Source organism: Epinephelus lanceolatus, chromosome 22, assembly GCF_041903045.1.
Source record: "Epinephelus lanceolatus isolate andai-2023 chromosome 22, ASM4190304v1, whole genome shotgun sequence".
NCBI lineage: Eukaryota > Metazoa > Chordata > Actinopteri > Perciformes > Serranidae > Epinephelus > Epinephelus lanceolatus.
This window is the reverse complement of record NC_135755.1, coordinates 32,931,075-32,949,118: the sequence shown is the minus strand read 5'-3', so window position 1 is coordinate 32,949,118 and position 18,044 is coordinate 32,931,075. Positions and strand designations below refer to the sequence as shown.

General features: G+C 41.1%; 1 protein-coding gene across 2 annotated transcripts in view; it reads right to left on the bottom strand.

Annotated features, from left to right (window-relative positions):
* Positions 1-1,599: 1,599 nt before the first annotated feature.
* mllt3 (MLLT3 super elongation complex subunit) overlaps positions 1,600-18,044 on the bottom strand; it is an 80,217-nt gene continuing 63,772 nt past the window's right edge. Inside the window, exons 8-14 of one of the 2 annotated variants that reach the window (XM_033610220.2) lie at positions 17,465-17,534; positions 16,182-16,235; positions 15,168-15,306; positions 13,183-13,279; positions 12,974-13,042; positions 10,860-10,931; positions 1,600-5,081 (exon numbers count right to left, since the gene is read on the bottom strand). In XM_033610220.2, coding sequence (XP_033466111.1) covers positions 4,950-5,081; positions 10,860-10,931; positions 12,974-13,042; positions 13,183-13,279; positions 15,168-15,306; positions 16,182-16,235; positions 17,465-17,534 — 633 coding nt within the window. In that variant the 3' untranslated portion in view covers positions 1,600-4,949. The remainder of the gene's footprint in view (positions 5,082-10,859; positions 10,932-12,973; positions 13,043-13,182; positions 13,280-15,167; positions 15,307-16,181; positions 16,236-17,464; positions 17,535-18,044) is intronic. The other variant, XM_033610221.2, reaches the window with a different exon arrangement.

Genomic DNA, 18,044 nt, shown 5'->3' with positions numbered 1-18,044 from the left:
GTATCTCACTATCACTATCCTATTTTAAGAAGCTACAAATTATATTCAGACATAAAATAAGCCTGAAAAGCTGCAAATCTGAACAGAAGTACAGAGAGTTGTTGCATAGAGATGATACACTGTCTCATCTAGTTGCATTGGTGTGAACCGGCACGTTTTTAGAACATCGCAGATCCACACATTGCAAGTAGTTGCCTGTTTCAACTTGTCTCATTGTGAAACTTTAGTCTGAACTGGGCTCTGAGATATAACAAAGAAGTGGAACATGATTAGTCCTCTCGTTTGCTTCCGCACTGCTGACTGGCTCACAGATAGAACCTTATAAAACAAAGTTAGAGTTTGATTTGGGAGATAGAACCTTTTTGTTTTCTAAAGGAGAAGTCCAAAAATGTGCATCACTTAAAAAAACCCTCACATAATGATGATAAATTGTCACACAATAAGAATATATGAATAATTCAATTTGACAAAAATGTCAGAACCTTATAATTCCAAGGTAATGAAATGTGTCAGTAAATTGGTTATTTTAACATCTATATTTAACCAGATTTACATGCACAAAACATTCCCCTATTATTCTGAATATCACACTATTCTAGATTATGTTAGGGCATGTTAATCAGAGTATGGACAGCTGCATGAAAATGGGAGTATATTGGAATATTTACATTTGTTAGCCATATAAAGTTATTAGAACTTAGTAGGAGCATTGTCTTTTTTGGAATATGGGCAAAAATCTGAACTTTTTTTTGCATGTAAATGTAGTAAATGACAGAACTGGAGAAGCAGAAGAAAAAGAGCTGGAGCAGCGAGCTTTGACTTGGGAACAATAGCTGTGACACCATGGCACTATCACTGGGTTTCTTCAGCTTGAGTTCTTTGTTTTGAGTTGTGTCATCCGCTTAAGTTGTGCATTTTAACAGTCAGTTCAATCAGTGTGGATGCTTTACACACATCTTCCCCCCCGGCAGCAAAGAGGATCTATACAATCAGCACAGTTTCAAGGCGGACACCCAAGATTAGTGTCAGTTCAGTATCTGACCAAATGTCTCCCTTTCTGTTCCTGAGTTATGACTTTGAATAACGGCCAGAAAAGTGTTACTGCAAAAATATCAATGTCACAGTGACCTTTGACCTTTTGGATATAAAATGTCATCACTTTAAATTTGATCAGTTTAGACATTTGTGTGAAACCTTCCCATGATTAGTGTATGAACTGTTAAGTTACTGCCAAAAACAAGTTTTGTGAGGAGACAGTGACCTTAACCTTTGACCACTAAATTCTAATCACTTCATTCTTGAGTCCATGTGGACATTTGTGCCAAATCTGAAGAAATTCCCTCATGGTGTTATTTAGATATTGCAATCACAAGAATGAGACAGATGAGGTCACAGTGACCTTGACCTTTGATCACTAAAATCTAATCACTTCATTGTTGAGTCCAATGTTTGTGCCAAATTCAAAGAAATTCCCTCAAGGCCTTCATGAGATATTGCGTTCATGATAATGAGACAGATAGATGGACAACCTGAGGCACAGAAAACAAAATGCAGAATAAAAATGTGTGCTCATTCACAAGTTACTTAATAACTCATCTGTACATACAGAATATTTATTGTATGTCCTCAAAATACACAATAAACCATAAGACAGAACACAGAGTAAGAAAAACCCTTGAAGGTCATTTGGAAAGGACCCGGCTGTTTACCATCCTGAACTTTAGTTATCAGACTGGCTAAAGTGTCCTCTGTTACAAATCAAACAAAGGCATTCTGCTTGGAAAATTAATGCTGAGCTCTGATTTAACAACTCAAACACCCACAAAATAAATAAAAGATCTTTTTTTTTTTTTTTCTTACACCCGTAACAGTACCTGTCAGCCAACATTCCCGTTGGCCGTCTTTTTTTGTCAAATTTACCCCAAATATTTCACACATTTCAGAGAAGCAGAACACAGGAGCTGTTTTTTTTTTACTTCTTACATCAGGAAGGGAGTTTGTTCTCCATTTCTTACAGGGCTTGGTCTCTTCTACAAATCCATTTCCAGCGATGGCAGAGAGATAATGATTTCATTTTAGTCATATTGTGTAGACAAACAGTAGTAGTATCCTAAACCAACTGGATCTATTAACAAAGCTTTTGGCAGGTTCCATCGGCCCTATAGCAGAGAATGAGCCAACACAACAAAGCTTTCTTTACATTGCAGCCAGTGAGCAGGTGGGCAGGACCTGCTGCAGCACATTATTCCTGGATTTGGTGAAAAAAAAAAAAAAAAAAAGTATTTTCGATTGTATCATGAGAACTTTCACCTTATTGATTTGTGCTCAGCTCACTCCAGCAGCCACTCAAGTCTTACTTTATACAGTGTTCAAATATGGGAATAAAAAACTGCCAGATGATGTTGCACATGGATAAAATGATGTGGTGGCGTGAAAACCAATCTTTAATTTAAAGTAAATATAATGCATACATTTTATGCATGTGGGTTTGCAAGTCATGTTAAAATAAACACATATTAACATTAGCTTTCTGTAAAAGGACAAAACCAAAATGTGGGGATTTAAAGCCACTATGGGTACAATTTTTTTTTAACATGACGCTCGCTGTACAAGTTTTTGTTTGTACAAGTAGCATTTCCAGTAAAATTGTTGCAGATGGTCCGATCTATGATGCAGGAGATAATGACTTTTTTTTTGTTTTTACCACTGAGTGTTATTTTTTCATACAACCACTGGGGGGCGCCAACACAGAATATTTTTAAATTATACACATATGGCAATAACCCTAATTACCAAAGACTTGAAAGCTGAATTTTTTTTTTTTTTTTTTAAATTAAAAATCAGATGTCGTCTCGCAAAGCTGGAATGATGCCTGCACACTACAAGCCTCAGAACAATTCATGCCTGTTGGATTTTCTGACAGTCTAAAACACCCTCGAAATCTTTCTGAAACAATCCAATTTGGCAATCACAGCCACTGCATGCAGGGCCTGGTGTGCTGAGGTGTGAAAGTGCAACACCTTGAACACCTTTGAGGAGAGATGTTTGAAAACGTGCGTTATCCCAGCCCAGTTGCCGGAAGAAAATGTTGCTAGTGCACGTCTCTGCGAACCACGAATACATTACATTTGTAGGTTTCATACGCATCATATTAACATTTCTACAATGACGCAAGCCAATTGTCATCTGCAGGTGGAGAGGATGGTGGATGGTATGGCAACCAGGGGAAATGAATGTCAAGCTGCAGACCAATGTTTGAGACCAGCAAACTAAACTGCCTGTTTTTCAGCGAGTCATCATGTTTTTTAGAAACCAAACGTGGGCGTTTTTTAGGAGCCACTGTGTTTCCACTGAGGATAGTAGCATGAAAAGCGGCTGTATTTTACTGAGACATCGCTGCTTTTCCAGATGGGACGGTGCCACGGAAAGTGGTTGTTTTTTGCCAAGACATCGCTGTGTTTCCTGCCAGGATAATGCCACAAAGAGTGGCTGTTTTCTTAGCGAGACATCGCTGCTTTTGCTGTTGTGATAGGGCCACGAAAAGTCGATTTAAATGAGATGTTGCTTTTCTTTTCAGGATAGCGGCACAAACAGTGGCTGATTTTACTGAGACATTGTGGCTTTTCCTGTTGGGAAGTTCCACAAAAAATGGTGGATTTTGCCAGATACTACTCCTTTTCCTGTCAGGATAGTGCCATGAAAAGCGGTAGTTTTTTTTAACCGAGAATTTCCTGCCTTTCCTGCTGGAACAGTGCCACAAAGTGTGTATTTTAAGACAAAACATGATCTTTTCCCAACACTAACCAAGTGGTTTTGTGCCTAAACCTAATCACACATAAACTACAGCGTTTAAATGTAAAAAGGTAACCCTGGTTTGCAAAAACTTACAATGCCAACATTTATGTTGGTGACTGGGTTGGTTATCCCCAAACCAAGCAAATTTAGATTCCAATTACATCATTTTGTCACAAAGTTCTTAAAATTAATTGTGGTTTGTAGAAAGTGTGCAGTCATTTTCCAACAGCATGGAACTTACATGTTAACATGCAAATACAGCCGGCGGATACAGCCTTCTCCTTTGGGGATCTGCTTGCATCTGGGATATTTTTTTAGAGTACTAAAATTTGTTTCTGTGTAACTAGATATAAGTTTCACCACAACCACAATTTTTGGATTGGATGGGCTTTGTTGTGACCCAGTTGTAGCCCCATTTTATTGTGTTTCTGTGAGACTGCTTTTTTATGGATCGGAATATAAATTTATCACCTTCACACCTCCTGTGGCAGTTTTTTCTTCCCATTGAAATTATTATGACATTCGATTTCAATTCAAGTCAGTGACAAATCGAGAGTCCTCAGTAATGCTCACACAGATTCAAAGATATGCCTGTTGTGAAGTGCTTCAACAAAGTCTCATTCTGCGCTGTTTTTCTTTTTGCCATTTTCAAATACACACACACACACACACACACACACACACACACACACACACACACGCACACACGCACACACGCACACACACGCCTGCAAATTAAATTCAATAAATAAGACTTACAATGTTGTAAGGCAATGCTGACCATGCATTTGTCACAATGAACAACAAATCAAGGAACATACATGGTAACAATATGCACATTCATTAAGAGCAACAAGGTCGCCACTCCCCACTTTGTTTTGTTTTTTTTTGTTTTTTATAAATCAAGTGAAGTTTTCAAGGCTTTCTGGGTGATCTCCTGATCGACAGGGCTCATCCCCACAATACCTGGCTCTGGTTTGTGCAGCGGGACCACCTCTTCATTCAGAGAGCCCAGTCCAACCAGCAGGCTGGACGCACAGCAACTGGACCCAGCCACAGTGGGGCTTTTGCATTGCATCCAAAGTTGGAGTTTATTCAAGAAAAATCAAAAGTCTATGTGGAGACAGAGATCCAGCAGCCAGCTGCTCAGAGACTCAGGACAGTCCGGAGGTTTCCAGGTAACTCTGGAGTTTTCTTACTGTACTTCTGTCCAAAGAGCAAAGGTCGAAGTCAAAAGTAGTGTTTGTGATGTGGAAGTGTCCAGTCTCTTCGATGAGGTTCACAATCTGGAAAACAGAGAGGAAAATAGGTACCATTGCCTGCTCCCATCTGTAATCAGGGCTCTGTGCAAGTCAAATATCTGCCCAAACTAATGTTTTGACTGGATACAGGTGATGGTTCATTAAATATGAAACCAAAGAGAGAAACTAAAATAACATCAGTACACAGTGAGCCTTTTCCACTGGCAGAAGTAACGACTCATTTCATCACAATAATCCCAAACAGGGAATCAGAGCAGCTTTGTGAGGACAGTAGGAAGAGGGGAAAACACACACATGTGAATCTGGTCACATGTATGGTACATGTTTTACAGTTTGGGCAAAGATTAAATGTTATTAGGCCTGTTCCAATAACTGCTTGTATTTGAGGATTTAATGTTGCAGAAATAATTGTGATAAACAATATTGTTGTCATTTTGAGACCATTTTATGCCACTGATATAATAGCAATATAATAACATAATAATGCAAGTGCACCATTTCAAAGAGCAATGAACTTTAAATTCTTGAGAATATTCAGAAATTGGAATTGGAATCTGTAAAAAAAAAAAATTAACTGTTATTTTAATGTACAAGACAGTATAAATAAAACCATAGTATCTTTGTGGGAGCAGCCAAAAATTACTTATTTTGAGAGTAAATACAAAATTTTGCAAAAAAAAAACAAAAAAAAACAAAAAACAAAAACAAAACAAAACAAAAAAAAATTAAACAAAGTGATGCCTCCTGCTACTAACAGACAAGCTTAGATAAGTTCTAGGAAAACCGCAGTTACCTCCGTAATATGGCTGCTGTGCTGCAGTCGGCTCCCGGGGATGGATGGGCAGTTTGCTGGTGGATTTACGGAGTGGTGGATAAAATTTTTGGAGCGTAAAACTACAAATGACAGACTTTGCGGCTTGCTGCCAGGGGTTGGCAAGCTAATGACCATGAGGACTGTGCCTTTTCCACACCAAAAGTACAGCTGCAGGCTACCAGTAAGCTACACTGTGTCATCTTTGAAGTGCTGTTTTATTTTTCTTTGGAATCATACAAGTAGGCGGGGGTGGGTAGGAAAAAAAAAGGAGAATCGCTGCGGCCAAGTCTTATAATGGTCAGGAAAACCCTGCTGTTTGTTTTGGCATCATGTTGGTTAAAATGTTGGTGAATTTCTTCTGTAAACAAACATGCATGTAAACACAACGGGCAATATCGAGGTCAGCAAAATGGTCGAGGTCATGCCCATATATGGTGTGTTAAGTCAATAACAGAGCTGTCAACGGTTTACCGTCTGACTGGTTACGCATGTCAGTCTGTAGGTTAATTTTGCTGCTCTTCACTTTACTGCACTGCTGCACCAACCAGATCTGGTGGGAGACAGACAGCCGGCAAGCTGTGCCAACATGTGGAAACATAGTGCCCACTGCCTACCCTCTGGTCTCCATTGTTTAGATATCCTTTGCTGTTCTGCACTGCACACCAGCCAGGTCGGGTGGGACTTAGCTAGTGGGTGCCGCTCATTCGACGATTACCTCTAGCAATGCTGTCCTGGCCCAACAGCGCTGTTGTGGAACTGGGACAGCAACCTAGGGGGAAACTGGAGTATGGGCAGCATGTTTTCGCAGCAACGTCATCCCACCACTGGGACAGCACTGCAGAGCAGTCAAGGCTAACATTAGCTAACCAGTGGAGACCAGAGGCTGGGCAGTGGGCTCAGTGTTTCCACGTTAGTCCTGCTAGCCGCCTGCCTGTTAGCAAAGCCAACAGAAAATAAATTAAAAGGCAAAACATTTACATCACAAAACATTTGAATTTCAAATGGATAGCGCTTTGAAACACAGTGCTAAAACTTACTGAGTCAGTGAAGCACCAGACTAAAAAAAGAGGCCTCTTGTATTTCGCCTCAATTTACTGGGTAGTTACTAATTAACGCGTGTTGGGATATCAAAAGCAAATTACAACAAAACTGACATCCCTTGTCCATAACCTAATCATCGTAACAGGCCTTGCAGTGTATTGATGCTAACAGGCTACATTAAAATCAGTATTAAATTGCTACTACAAGACCAGCAATGAAAAACCAAGGCTGCTACAAGTATTTAACAAATCAGGCTTAAAGGCTGCTCCACAGTGTTATGACATTAAAATACATTAAAAAACTATTCAGCAAAGCCTTGGACTGGTAATAATCAGTCACTGTGTAAGCCCAAGCTCAATAGCTTCTTGAACAAATACTTGTCTCTTCCCTGCAAACTCAACACGACCGTTTAACTTTATTTTTAAACTGAAGGCTACGTCAGAAACACGCCTGCATTCAGAGTTTTTGAAGCTACTGTATTTAAATACAAAATGTGCTGGTGTGAGTGAAGGGGAAGAGATGAATACTCTGTGTGCCACTAAGAAACAAACCCTGGCAATGCAACATTTAATCTGATTTCACACAGGCACACAGAGAGAGGATCCTGGGTGTCTGCGTTGCATATTGTTTCACAGACTTTAGTAAAAATCGGTATTCTCATTTTTCCCTCATGGGATAACTTTAACTGCCTTTAAAGGATACGTGGGGCAGGTATTATTGGTTTCAGATTTTGTAACCAGTATTGGAAATGAAGGTTGAGGTTGGGAGTCCTGGAGATTACAAGGAACACCATCCCATGTATCTTGGTGTAGGTACGGTTCTCAGAAATGTGGGAAAAATTACAGGCATTTTTATGACAGGGTAGATCTCAGACAGACACTTAGGCGTCACCTCTCTCGTTCCACTTTGGGTGGCATTTTGGCTCATCTGCTCATTTTGATTGCTGTTTAGGATTTATTTCAGCTGGAAAAAGCTACCAAACCCATGTCGTGCTCCTCTGTCTAAAGACATGCCATGTGCATTACAGTGTTCTCTGCCATACACTATGTGGTCCCCAGCAGTGTGCAGGAGAGCCTGTGAGTTAATCATTTCCATCTCTTGGAGCAGGAAGTGGAGCCAGTTGGTGAACTCGGCTAGATTAGCTTGATTACTGTGCGAGCTGTGCACGGGTGGTGCTGTTTTGGATGGGATTTCGTGTTTCCTCAGAGCCAGACGCCTTGTTAGGAGAGCGAGGCAGAACTTGGCAGCTGCTGCCGGGAAGATCCACCAACACGGTCATACGATAGGCCTCGAGAATATAAGTAAGAAACATGCAATCTCTTAGGTGGAGAGAGGTTAACCAAATAATTCATTGCTTCCAGATGAAGCGGCAGATTACAGAGGATCTGTAACAGATCACAGCTCTTCTTCTAATCCAAGGCAACAATATAGCTGACTAATAGAACTGGCATGTAGTGATATTATGCTGAGATCAGTGAAAACTGTGGGAAGCCACCCAGTGCAGTTTTTGATTTTCATCTGGAGCTTTGCAGTTGAGTGAAACTTTTTCATGGAACATAATAAAGCAGGAACGTAAGTGATAATATCAAAGTCCAAACCTCAACTACATTAAATGTTTCTTATTTCCGCTGCTATTTGATATTTAAGACCATCTAACACAGACCATACTTTACATTCACTGAAGGAAACATCCACCCCCAAAAAATGTAGTCCTTTTTGGTCTCTTCATTTTCTTCCTTCCAATCAATTATAATTGGTTACTGGCCAAACACAAACTAAAATGTGCTCAATGTGCAACTGTTAATAGAAAATCAGACCAAAATGCTACATTACTGTCATAGTTAAAAAGAGAAGTGCACTGATTTTACACATCAAATTGTGTTTTCAGGTGTTGGGAAGAGCTACTGCATATGTCAAAAAAAATATTACAAAGCCTTTAAGCTTTGTTTACGCTGGCACGAGACACCGTGGTGGAGGTCTCTATGGGTGACACACAGGCTACGAGCATGCACAAAGGTGTTTATGCTTGACATGTTGTTGGTTGCAACATGCCCTAAAACGCGAGGCGTATGAATAAATTTTTTTTTTTTTTTGAAAAACAGTAAGAGATCAATGAACCAAAAGAACGCTACTGGAAAAGTAGGCTGCCTAAGGGGCCGTACATATGTTGCATCTCTAACTGCCTGGAAAATGGTCGGGCAATGGGTGCTACTCTAGTGTCAACTTACAAGGGTGTGGAGGCAGGTAGCGACTGAGGTTGCTAAGCGACTATAATCAGCACTGTACCATAGCCCACATACCAGAAATCCTGAGTGCAGAGCTGATCTTCTTCCAGGCGTTGTTTTGTAAGTGTTTATTAGGCCAAAACTATTGACAGATGTAAAGCTCCGGTAGCCCTGCACTAAAATGATCAACTCCATATTTACCACAGACTGATATTAATGGAAGATGGGACAGAAATCTTGCAGCTGTGATTGGTTGTTGCTCGTCACATGACATGCAGTGTGCGCTGCTGTGTCCCAAAAGTTGAACTATGTCGATCTCAGGGCGCACCTAATGTGCCCCGAAAAACAGGCTCGGGAACGCATGTGCGCAGCAACGGTATTACTCTGGAGTTTGAATGTGTCTGTCGTGCGTCTTCATCAAAAACAATGAATTTGCAGGTGCAAAAAAACGCAGCATGTGCACGGCCTTGCATTAGCGTCTCCACAGGAAGCTGTGTGAAGTCTGATAAATGTCCTCATGTGATGTCACACGAGTCGGTGTTGGTTGGGTCTGAAAAGTTTAAAAAGTCAAAGAATCTGGAGGTGTGGAGTTAGAAAGAAGTGTTGTTACCCAACCTCTGTAGCTCCCCGTCTCTGCTGCAGGCTAAAGGCTCCAGGCTACATTAGCTGCTACTAACAGACCTGTATCTCCAGCTAAACTGTTGACATTTATCAGGGTTTCTACACATTTTCATTGACAGAATTTCAAACTTTTCCATGATTTTCCAAGAACCCATTATAACAACTTTTTCTTTAATGCAGTGTTATTGTAGTATGCAATGGTAAACAAAATGTCACACATCAACGTATATAAGAGGTATGTTTCGTTGACAGCTAGAGAAAATAAATTTGCCTTAATGTTACAACAATGCCCAACAATGTTACAGTGAATAAATACATGCTGGATATTGGTAGCTGAATTAACGAGGCAGGTTAAAGGCGCTGTATGTAAGAATGTGGCCAAAACGGTTACTGCACTCAAATTCAAAATACTGCCGCGAGTCGTGTCTGCCTCCCCTCCCCTACAGATTCGAGGCTGCTGGACAGCGGCACGCTGGAGACTGATTTGTTTGCCCATGGGCGGCTGCCGTGGCAGGGCTGCGTCGCCGCGTCCTTGATCTTCGGTTTTCCAGCGGACCGTTCAAGCAAGTCCGGCTTCTCTGCTGCTAACGCTGCTGCCGGGATACAGCTGAGGAGACTGCTAATGCTATGTACCGGGACACTGTTAACACTGCTGCCGGGATACAGCTGAGGAGACTGCTAATGCTATGTACTGGGACACTGCTAACGCTGCTTGCCGTGCTGCTGTAGCTCAGTCGTAACTGTAACTGATGCTGAGACTCTACTGACTGCGTGACTGGTAGACGGCGGTGGGTGGCGCAACAGGCCAAAACACAAATTCAAAATATAAACATGATTTGCGGACCGTAAAAACTTTTTTTTAAATGCGAATATTCTGGCTGTACTACTGTTGTCGGTGAGATCAGTATGTTATATGAACATTAATCCTTAGTCTCTGTGACATATTAGGATGATTTTACAACTATTTGCTTTAGATTTCTTACATATAGCTCCTTTAAGTGAAAAAGCTGCACCACAAAGTAAATGACAGTAATCACCAAGTAACACCTTCAGTTCACACTGATGATACATCACAGTTCATCACCTCGTGTACATACACACCTGCTGCAGTATGTGACCCTCTCTTAGTGTCATCAGTCTTTTGTGCAGTTCCACCAGCTCATCCAGGTAAGCCTGGGAAACACACAGCAACATGTTGTTAGCTTTAAAGCTCTCATATTTTACTTTCACACAGAAACCTGCTGTAATAAACATACACTCAACCCACATTTCACCTGTTCATAGCAGCCTTGTTCCAGGCTGCAGCATGTCACACAAGACTTGTATCTGAAACTGCTGTGACACACACACCACACACAGAGCTGGGTGCGGTTGGAATTCTTCAATAAAAGTGCTGATACGTTACCCCCCTTTTCCATTTAACAAGGACACAACCATTCTTAAAAATGGGATGTTATCTAATCTCAAGCAACAGTGTGGCAACTCAGCCCAATGAATAGTCTAAACCTGGACACATTTTAATTTAAATTAAAACTATGTAATCAAAAAGCAAGTAAAAAAGATTCTGTATCTGGACCGCAGCTTTCAGTTTGATAATCACTGCCAGGGACACATTGTGATTGGTGCCCAGCTCTAAACATACATCAGTGCTAAACCACAGAATTAGTCTGAATCTTTTAAAACTGTATTTGTCAAACAGAGCTGTCAACTACTGCAAAGCTTACACTAGTTATTTAAAGCTGGGGTAGGCCGTTTCATTTTGGCATCAATGGCCAAAAATCCCATAATAAACTTTGAGCATATTATCATTCAAGTAGTCTGAGAGAAAAGACTTCTGCACCTCCTCTTGGCTCTGTTTTCAGGCTTTAGCCCGTGATGGCTGATTTTAGCCAATCGCAGCTCATTTCAGAGAGAGGGCATTTCCTATTGGCTGCTTTATAAATGCAGATTTGCATGCGTGTCCCTTTAGACAGTAAAAGCCTGACTCAATGGTGGAGAATCCTGCAGAGAAAGTTGCTATTCCAGCATTGGCAACAACTGCCTACACTGCAAAGCAACCCAAAAGAAGAGTCTAAAAGAGAGTCTGACGATGAACAAAGTGAAACACGTGTCAACACTAGCAAAGTGTTTCAGAGAGAGAAAATGTTGCTAATAGTTTAGCCTTCTGCAAACCGGAGCCTCTCCTTGAGGAGAGTGGGCAGCAGCTCCAGAGACAGACCCCCAGTCAGCAGCCACAGAAACCTGAATCCAGCCAACACAAACCCCAGCTCCAGGAGATCTTAAGGCCTGGACTCGCCTTTGAATCAGCGAACTTTCTGTTGCTGCCATTACCAGCTTAGACCTGGGATGCTGCTGGCTACCAGCCTGCTGTGACACCCAGTGCTGAGGGGTTTGCGCTGACTGAATTAATGCTGCTACAACCGCCGACCAAAGCTCTGTTTCCAGAGCTGCTGCCAGCTCTCCTCCTGGCGAAGCAGTCCGCAGCAGTGGAGGGACCGTGGGGTGACTAGCAGCTAATTCTTGTCTCATCTGTGGTCTGATAAACAGAGAGAGAGCAGGAGGAGTAAATTTGCTGTGTGCAGCCCATAAAGAAATAAGATTAAATAAATCAATTTATGGGAAGCACTGTATGAGGCACGTGCATGTGCCTGTGGCTGTCTGGTAGGAGGGGACAGAGAGGGGAGAGCTGCAGGAGGAGGGTGTACATTTGGATGTTTGTTTTTGTGCCTTTTCCAGATTTCGGCCTACCCCAGCTTTACCTATGCTGATACATTCTGATGCACTTTTATAGGAGTTCTTATGTATATTCAGTCACTGTTTAACCCCTTTTAAGTTACTGCCCCATTTTATTCCTCCAAAGCTCGTACTGTGTCTGTCTGAGAGCATCACATATATTGTATATGTTCTTTATCACCCATAGTGAATAATTCAAACCCAAGCCTTTGCTATCTTTGGAAACTTTAGAGAACTCCAGCTGAACACAGCATGAAAAGTTTCTGGGTTAAAGCTGAGCAGCATCAGAGCAATGTTATCCTCTGGTCAGGCTGGATGACATGTTAACCCACTGAATCTAACAGTAATCACACACCAACCCTGCATCACTCTGTCTGAACAGTGGAATATACTGTGGCACACCCCCATGTTACAGGTATTATTTCCTGATCTGTTGTACATGGGCTGATTTACACTGAAATACGAAGAAAAGCCTTGTGTACCTTGTCACAATCTATGTTTTTGTTCTTGTCCTGCTTGCTCTGCTTGGTGGGACTCTTCACTTCCAGTATCTGACAGAGGACAGAGTAAACACATGGAGTCAAAGTCCCTCTGGGTGACTTAGAGCTACATACATTAACACCTGGCTTCCCTTGAGGTACATTAGATTAAACTAACAAAATACATGATACATAATATAACATTAACTTACCTGGTTATTAGTAGTCTTTAGAAGGGGTGGGGCTTCATTGCGGGATGGGGGTGAGGGCGAGGAGCTGTCACTCTCACTGCCATCACTCAAACTGACCCTGGGTAGTTGATGACAGGAGAAAAGACAAAGAACAAATGTGTCAGCACATCAAAAGATGCATTTTACTTCTTCAGTGAGGCTGCTGTGGGTCCAAAAATTACCACCTTGGGGGGTTGGGGGGGGGGCAGACCAGAGGCAGACCCCTAGTCAGCAGCCGCAGAAACCTCAATCCAGCCAACACAAACCCCAGCTCCAGGAGATCTGACAGCCCTGATTCGCCTCTGAATCAGCAAACTGTCTGTTGCTCCCATTACCAGCTTAGACCTGGGATGCTGCTGGCTACCAGCCTGCTATGACACTCACTGAGGGGTCTGCATCAATGCAAAGTCAACTGACACAAAATCACTTGCGGGGAGCAGGGGACGACATCATGATAACTAAGCTTTAACAGCACACAACTAAGAACGTCATATTTCCTGTTTCTAGACTAGCATATTAACTACAATTTAAGGCCTTTAAACGCTGAGTCCCTTTTTGTTGGGATGTGTTTTTTTAATCTGTCATCCGAAAAAAAAAAGAAAGAAAAAAAAAAAGGTTGTACACAGAAACCTTGCACACTGAGTCTGATGTGTTTTACTGGTCTATTCATTCTGAAAATTTGCATTACGAGACAAAATGAAAAGACACATTTCTCCCTTTGCCTCTCTCCACTGGAGTTACCTATCTGGCTGTCATCACTCCCTCCCTGTCTTTCATTTGGCATTGCAGCTGCATGAAGGGGCGGAGCTGTCCTCCATATTCTGTGTGTGGTCCACATCCTCCTCCTCTTCTTCATCATCCACCTGAATATTACTATCTGTTAAAAGTAGCTATCTGAGTTAGCTCTCTAAAGGGACGGATGCGAAAAATGCAGAAAATCAAACCAGTTCCGAAAAGTTTAATGACGGACGAAAGTTTCAGACTCTGTGTGCTTGACACAACGTGAGGTCATATTTATTTTTAGCTGGTGACAAATGTCTTTACTCCCTCTACTGTGATGAAATCTGCAGGATGATGGAGGCAATGGTGGGTGAACAGGTTGGTGGTATTGCACTCTTTTGCGTTACTGTCAATAACTTCATGCAGACTAGGGTGTCTGCCAGCACCCTGTCTTTTTTTTTTTTTGTAACCAAATCCAAAAAACTCCCACACTGGTAAGGTAGCTGTTTTCAGCTTTCACATTACATACAGTCATTTAATCCATTATGAATATGGAAATACTGCACAATACAGCTTTAAATACCAAAAGAAAATCAAGGACCTTCAGCACATTGATGCAAAAATTTTAAGATTTTAAAAGGGATGGATACTGTGCCTCAGTGTAAACAGTATGTTGCTTTATACCATCGTATCAGTCTGTAGACTGCCAGCTGATTTTTGTATATTTAGCAATGCCACCCTGACTGCAGTGGTAACGCCAACCTGAAAGCATTTTTACTGGGACTCATGAGAGGGTGCAGTGAAGAAGTTCTGACTAGAGTGTTGCACACAGTGAGATAATCAAAGCCCTGTGCAGAACTTGTTTTTGACTGTAACTTCATGAGAACATTGAGAACATGCCCAAATCCAATTATACAGAAAATGACAACTCCTCACTCCTCCAATTCCTCACAACCCCCACAACTGCAACAGTCTAGTTAAAATCTGTACCCTGTTAGTATCTGCTGCCTGAGTCTGTGGTTACACTTTCATGATGCAAATGTGAGTTGCAGAGGTCTATTAACAAACTGGCTTTTTCAATCAATCAATCAATTTTATTTATAAAGCCCAATATCACAAATCGCAATTTGCCTCACAGGGCTTTACAGCATACAATATCCCTCTGTCCTTTGGACCCTCACAGCAGATAAGGAAAAACTCCCCCCAAAAAAACCCTTTAACGGGTTTTTTTGTGACCATGTACTAACCTGCGTTGGTGGTGTGTGAGATGTGTGTGTGCTGGTCGCTCCACATCAGAGTCCATGTCATTGTCATCGTCGTCCTCTGAATCTTCATCGTTGTCATCTGAGTGCAGATCCTGCATGACTGACTGCAGTGGGCCCAGCACTGTGTGTGAGTGACAGAGAACACCACAATGTTGGAACTGAGGTCTGTTTTTATTCTTTCAAATTAAGCACAAGTAAAACCATGCACAGGGCAGTGGATCATGCTGTGAGGTGGTGGGATGGTCCCGTGGAGCTTGTGGCTGCAGAGCTGCTGCTGGTTTGATCCTTAATTTACACTTCATTTTCAAAAGGATCAGGCTGTCGTATTCTTATTTTTCTTATGTCAACAAGTCCAACATCCAACAATGTATCAGTCCGTCTCTGACTCTCCTACCCTGTCTGTGTTTTTCAGCCAAAAGCCTGTTGGACCCTACTGAAGGTGTAAATCTTTAAAACAGTTTTCAATTTCATAAAACAGTTAATCATTTACTAAAACAGTCGGTCACTGTAGTTTCTTTAAGCAAATGTTGCTCAAACAGGAGGAAAATAGTTATGGACTTTTCATTTTCATTTCATTTTAATCCACATTTGGTGTTCTGGTGAGTTTTTGTGGCAGCAGGATGGTGTGCGTAGGATTGAGTCCAAAAAAACTACAGTGTGTGTGTGTTCATGATAATGAAGAAGCATGTCACCCAGTGCAGCAGTGTGCCTCACTGATGTGTGTTTAATAGTTTAACAGGGGAGGCAGTCACCTAAAAGATAAACAGTTTGTTCCCATACTGAGACATCACAGAGTGTAAGAGGACACACTGTGTGTGTACATGTTGCTGCATCAGCAGTGATGGGTGTCTGGTGGGTGGTATCAGTGATATAATACCAGACCCTTCTAACATGACTGCAGAGAAATGCATGAGTTTTCATGCATATAAACAAGCTGGAACAATATTCTCCATGCAGATGTGAAAAGGGTGTTTGGGGCCTCACAGGAACTGTTACCTGTGTGGGTGGTGGCAGGAATAGCCACCCTTTTCCTGATGATGAAGTCCACCACTGCATCCAGAGAAAATTACAAACACAAGCAGAGGTCACCCTCGAGAAAAGAAGCCCTCAAAAATACAAAAAAATGCCCCATATACATTCTGGACTCACCTGACGCTGACATGACTATTTTCAGGCCTAAATGACTTCTACAGCATTTAAAACTTTTTTTCTTCAATTGTTTTGGAAATCATTTGTATCAGCTATGATGACAGTCATTATATTTTCACTGCTCAGATGTATAGGTTGCAGCGGCTACAGATTCCAAAGTGGAACCAAGATACACAGTCGAAATATATGGCAAGTTTAACCTACTGGTCTAAACCATTTATTTAAGTTAAAAAAAGTCAAAGCTGAACAAGGATGATGAATTGATGAAAGAATTTTCAATGCCCTTTGTGTTGTGCACAAAGTGCTTCATTCTGCACGGGCTTCATACTCTCAAAACAGCCTAATTAAGTCCGAAGTTCATCTCCTACGTAAGAGCTATTTCCTACGTAGAAGATAACATCCCATACTTAGGAGATAATATCTCGTAAATGAGAGATTAACTTGTGGGCCAACATTGCCCACAATAAAATATATAAATGAATTAATTAACCTTGCCCCTCAGGGCTACTTGACAAAAAATACTGAATAAAAAGAATTAAATAATAATAATAATAATAATAATTAAAGAAAATATTGAAAAAACTCCAAAACTGCATCATTTTGTTTCCCAACAGTGGCTCTAATTCTCCATCTTCAGATTTCAGAAATAAAAATGTAAGAAAAAATGTTATTAGAACAAACTGTCTCCTTTCCTCTGAAAAGAATGCAGGCTTTTGCTCAGACCTAATCATTTTGCTCTTTACAAAACCTGGAGAACAGCCCCTCAGTTGAATTTAAGTTAAATAAAGACACTTCTGAACTTAAAAATCAATTTATGTTCCAGGATGAATAAAGTGAGCAGGTGTTCCATTCTCTTTTTTCTATATTAAAAAAAAAAGTTTCTTTGGTCTCAGAGCAAACAAGTTTGATTATAAAGCTCTGTTATGTTCAGACAGAAAGGAAATCAATGCCAGCTCAGTTTAAATTCTGTCTCCACCACTGGCTCAGTTTCTTTTATTGTTTGCCAAACCAACTGGACTCAGTGTTACACTGAAACTACCTGGTGCTCCATATGAGCTACATTGGAATATTACACAGATCATTTCTGACTGAAAAAGACTATAAACACTATGGAGGTTCAAACTAATTACCTTGTCGCTTGTGGTGTGTGGGAGCAAAGCCTGAACTGGAGCTGGAACTGGCTGGACTGGGCTGTTCGGACTGGAGGGAGGAAGAGAAAAAAAACTGATAAATAAAATACACATGAAGCTAACTGATGTTTGATTAATACACCTTCTGGCAAACAGATGGAGAAGTATAGTACAGACCAACAGAATATATAATTACTCTGTGACCTGTTTAAAGCTCAAATGAAGTCTGTAAATAAACATATGGAAGAATTTAATTTCAAAGTGGAGTAGACTGAAGATTATTTCCAATTCACTGCAACTATGAGGCATTTGGAAAAGCTTTACATTTGATCATTTTACCATCTAGAGGCTCTTATTTTGAAAATCCAGGCTTGAGCAGGGCCCCGCTGCAGTGAACTCCTATTACCATTTGAAACTTTTAAAATCAATTCATGTCCAGGGCCCCCAGTAAACCCATGATACCATCTAAAGGCTTTTATGAAAGTCCAGCTTCATCCAGAGTCCCCCAGTAATCTCCTGTTACCATCTGGGACCTTTATTCTGAAAATCCAGCCAACATAAGAGCCACCAATGTGAGCTC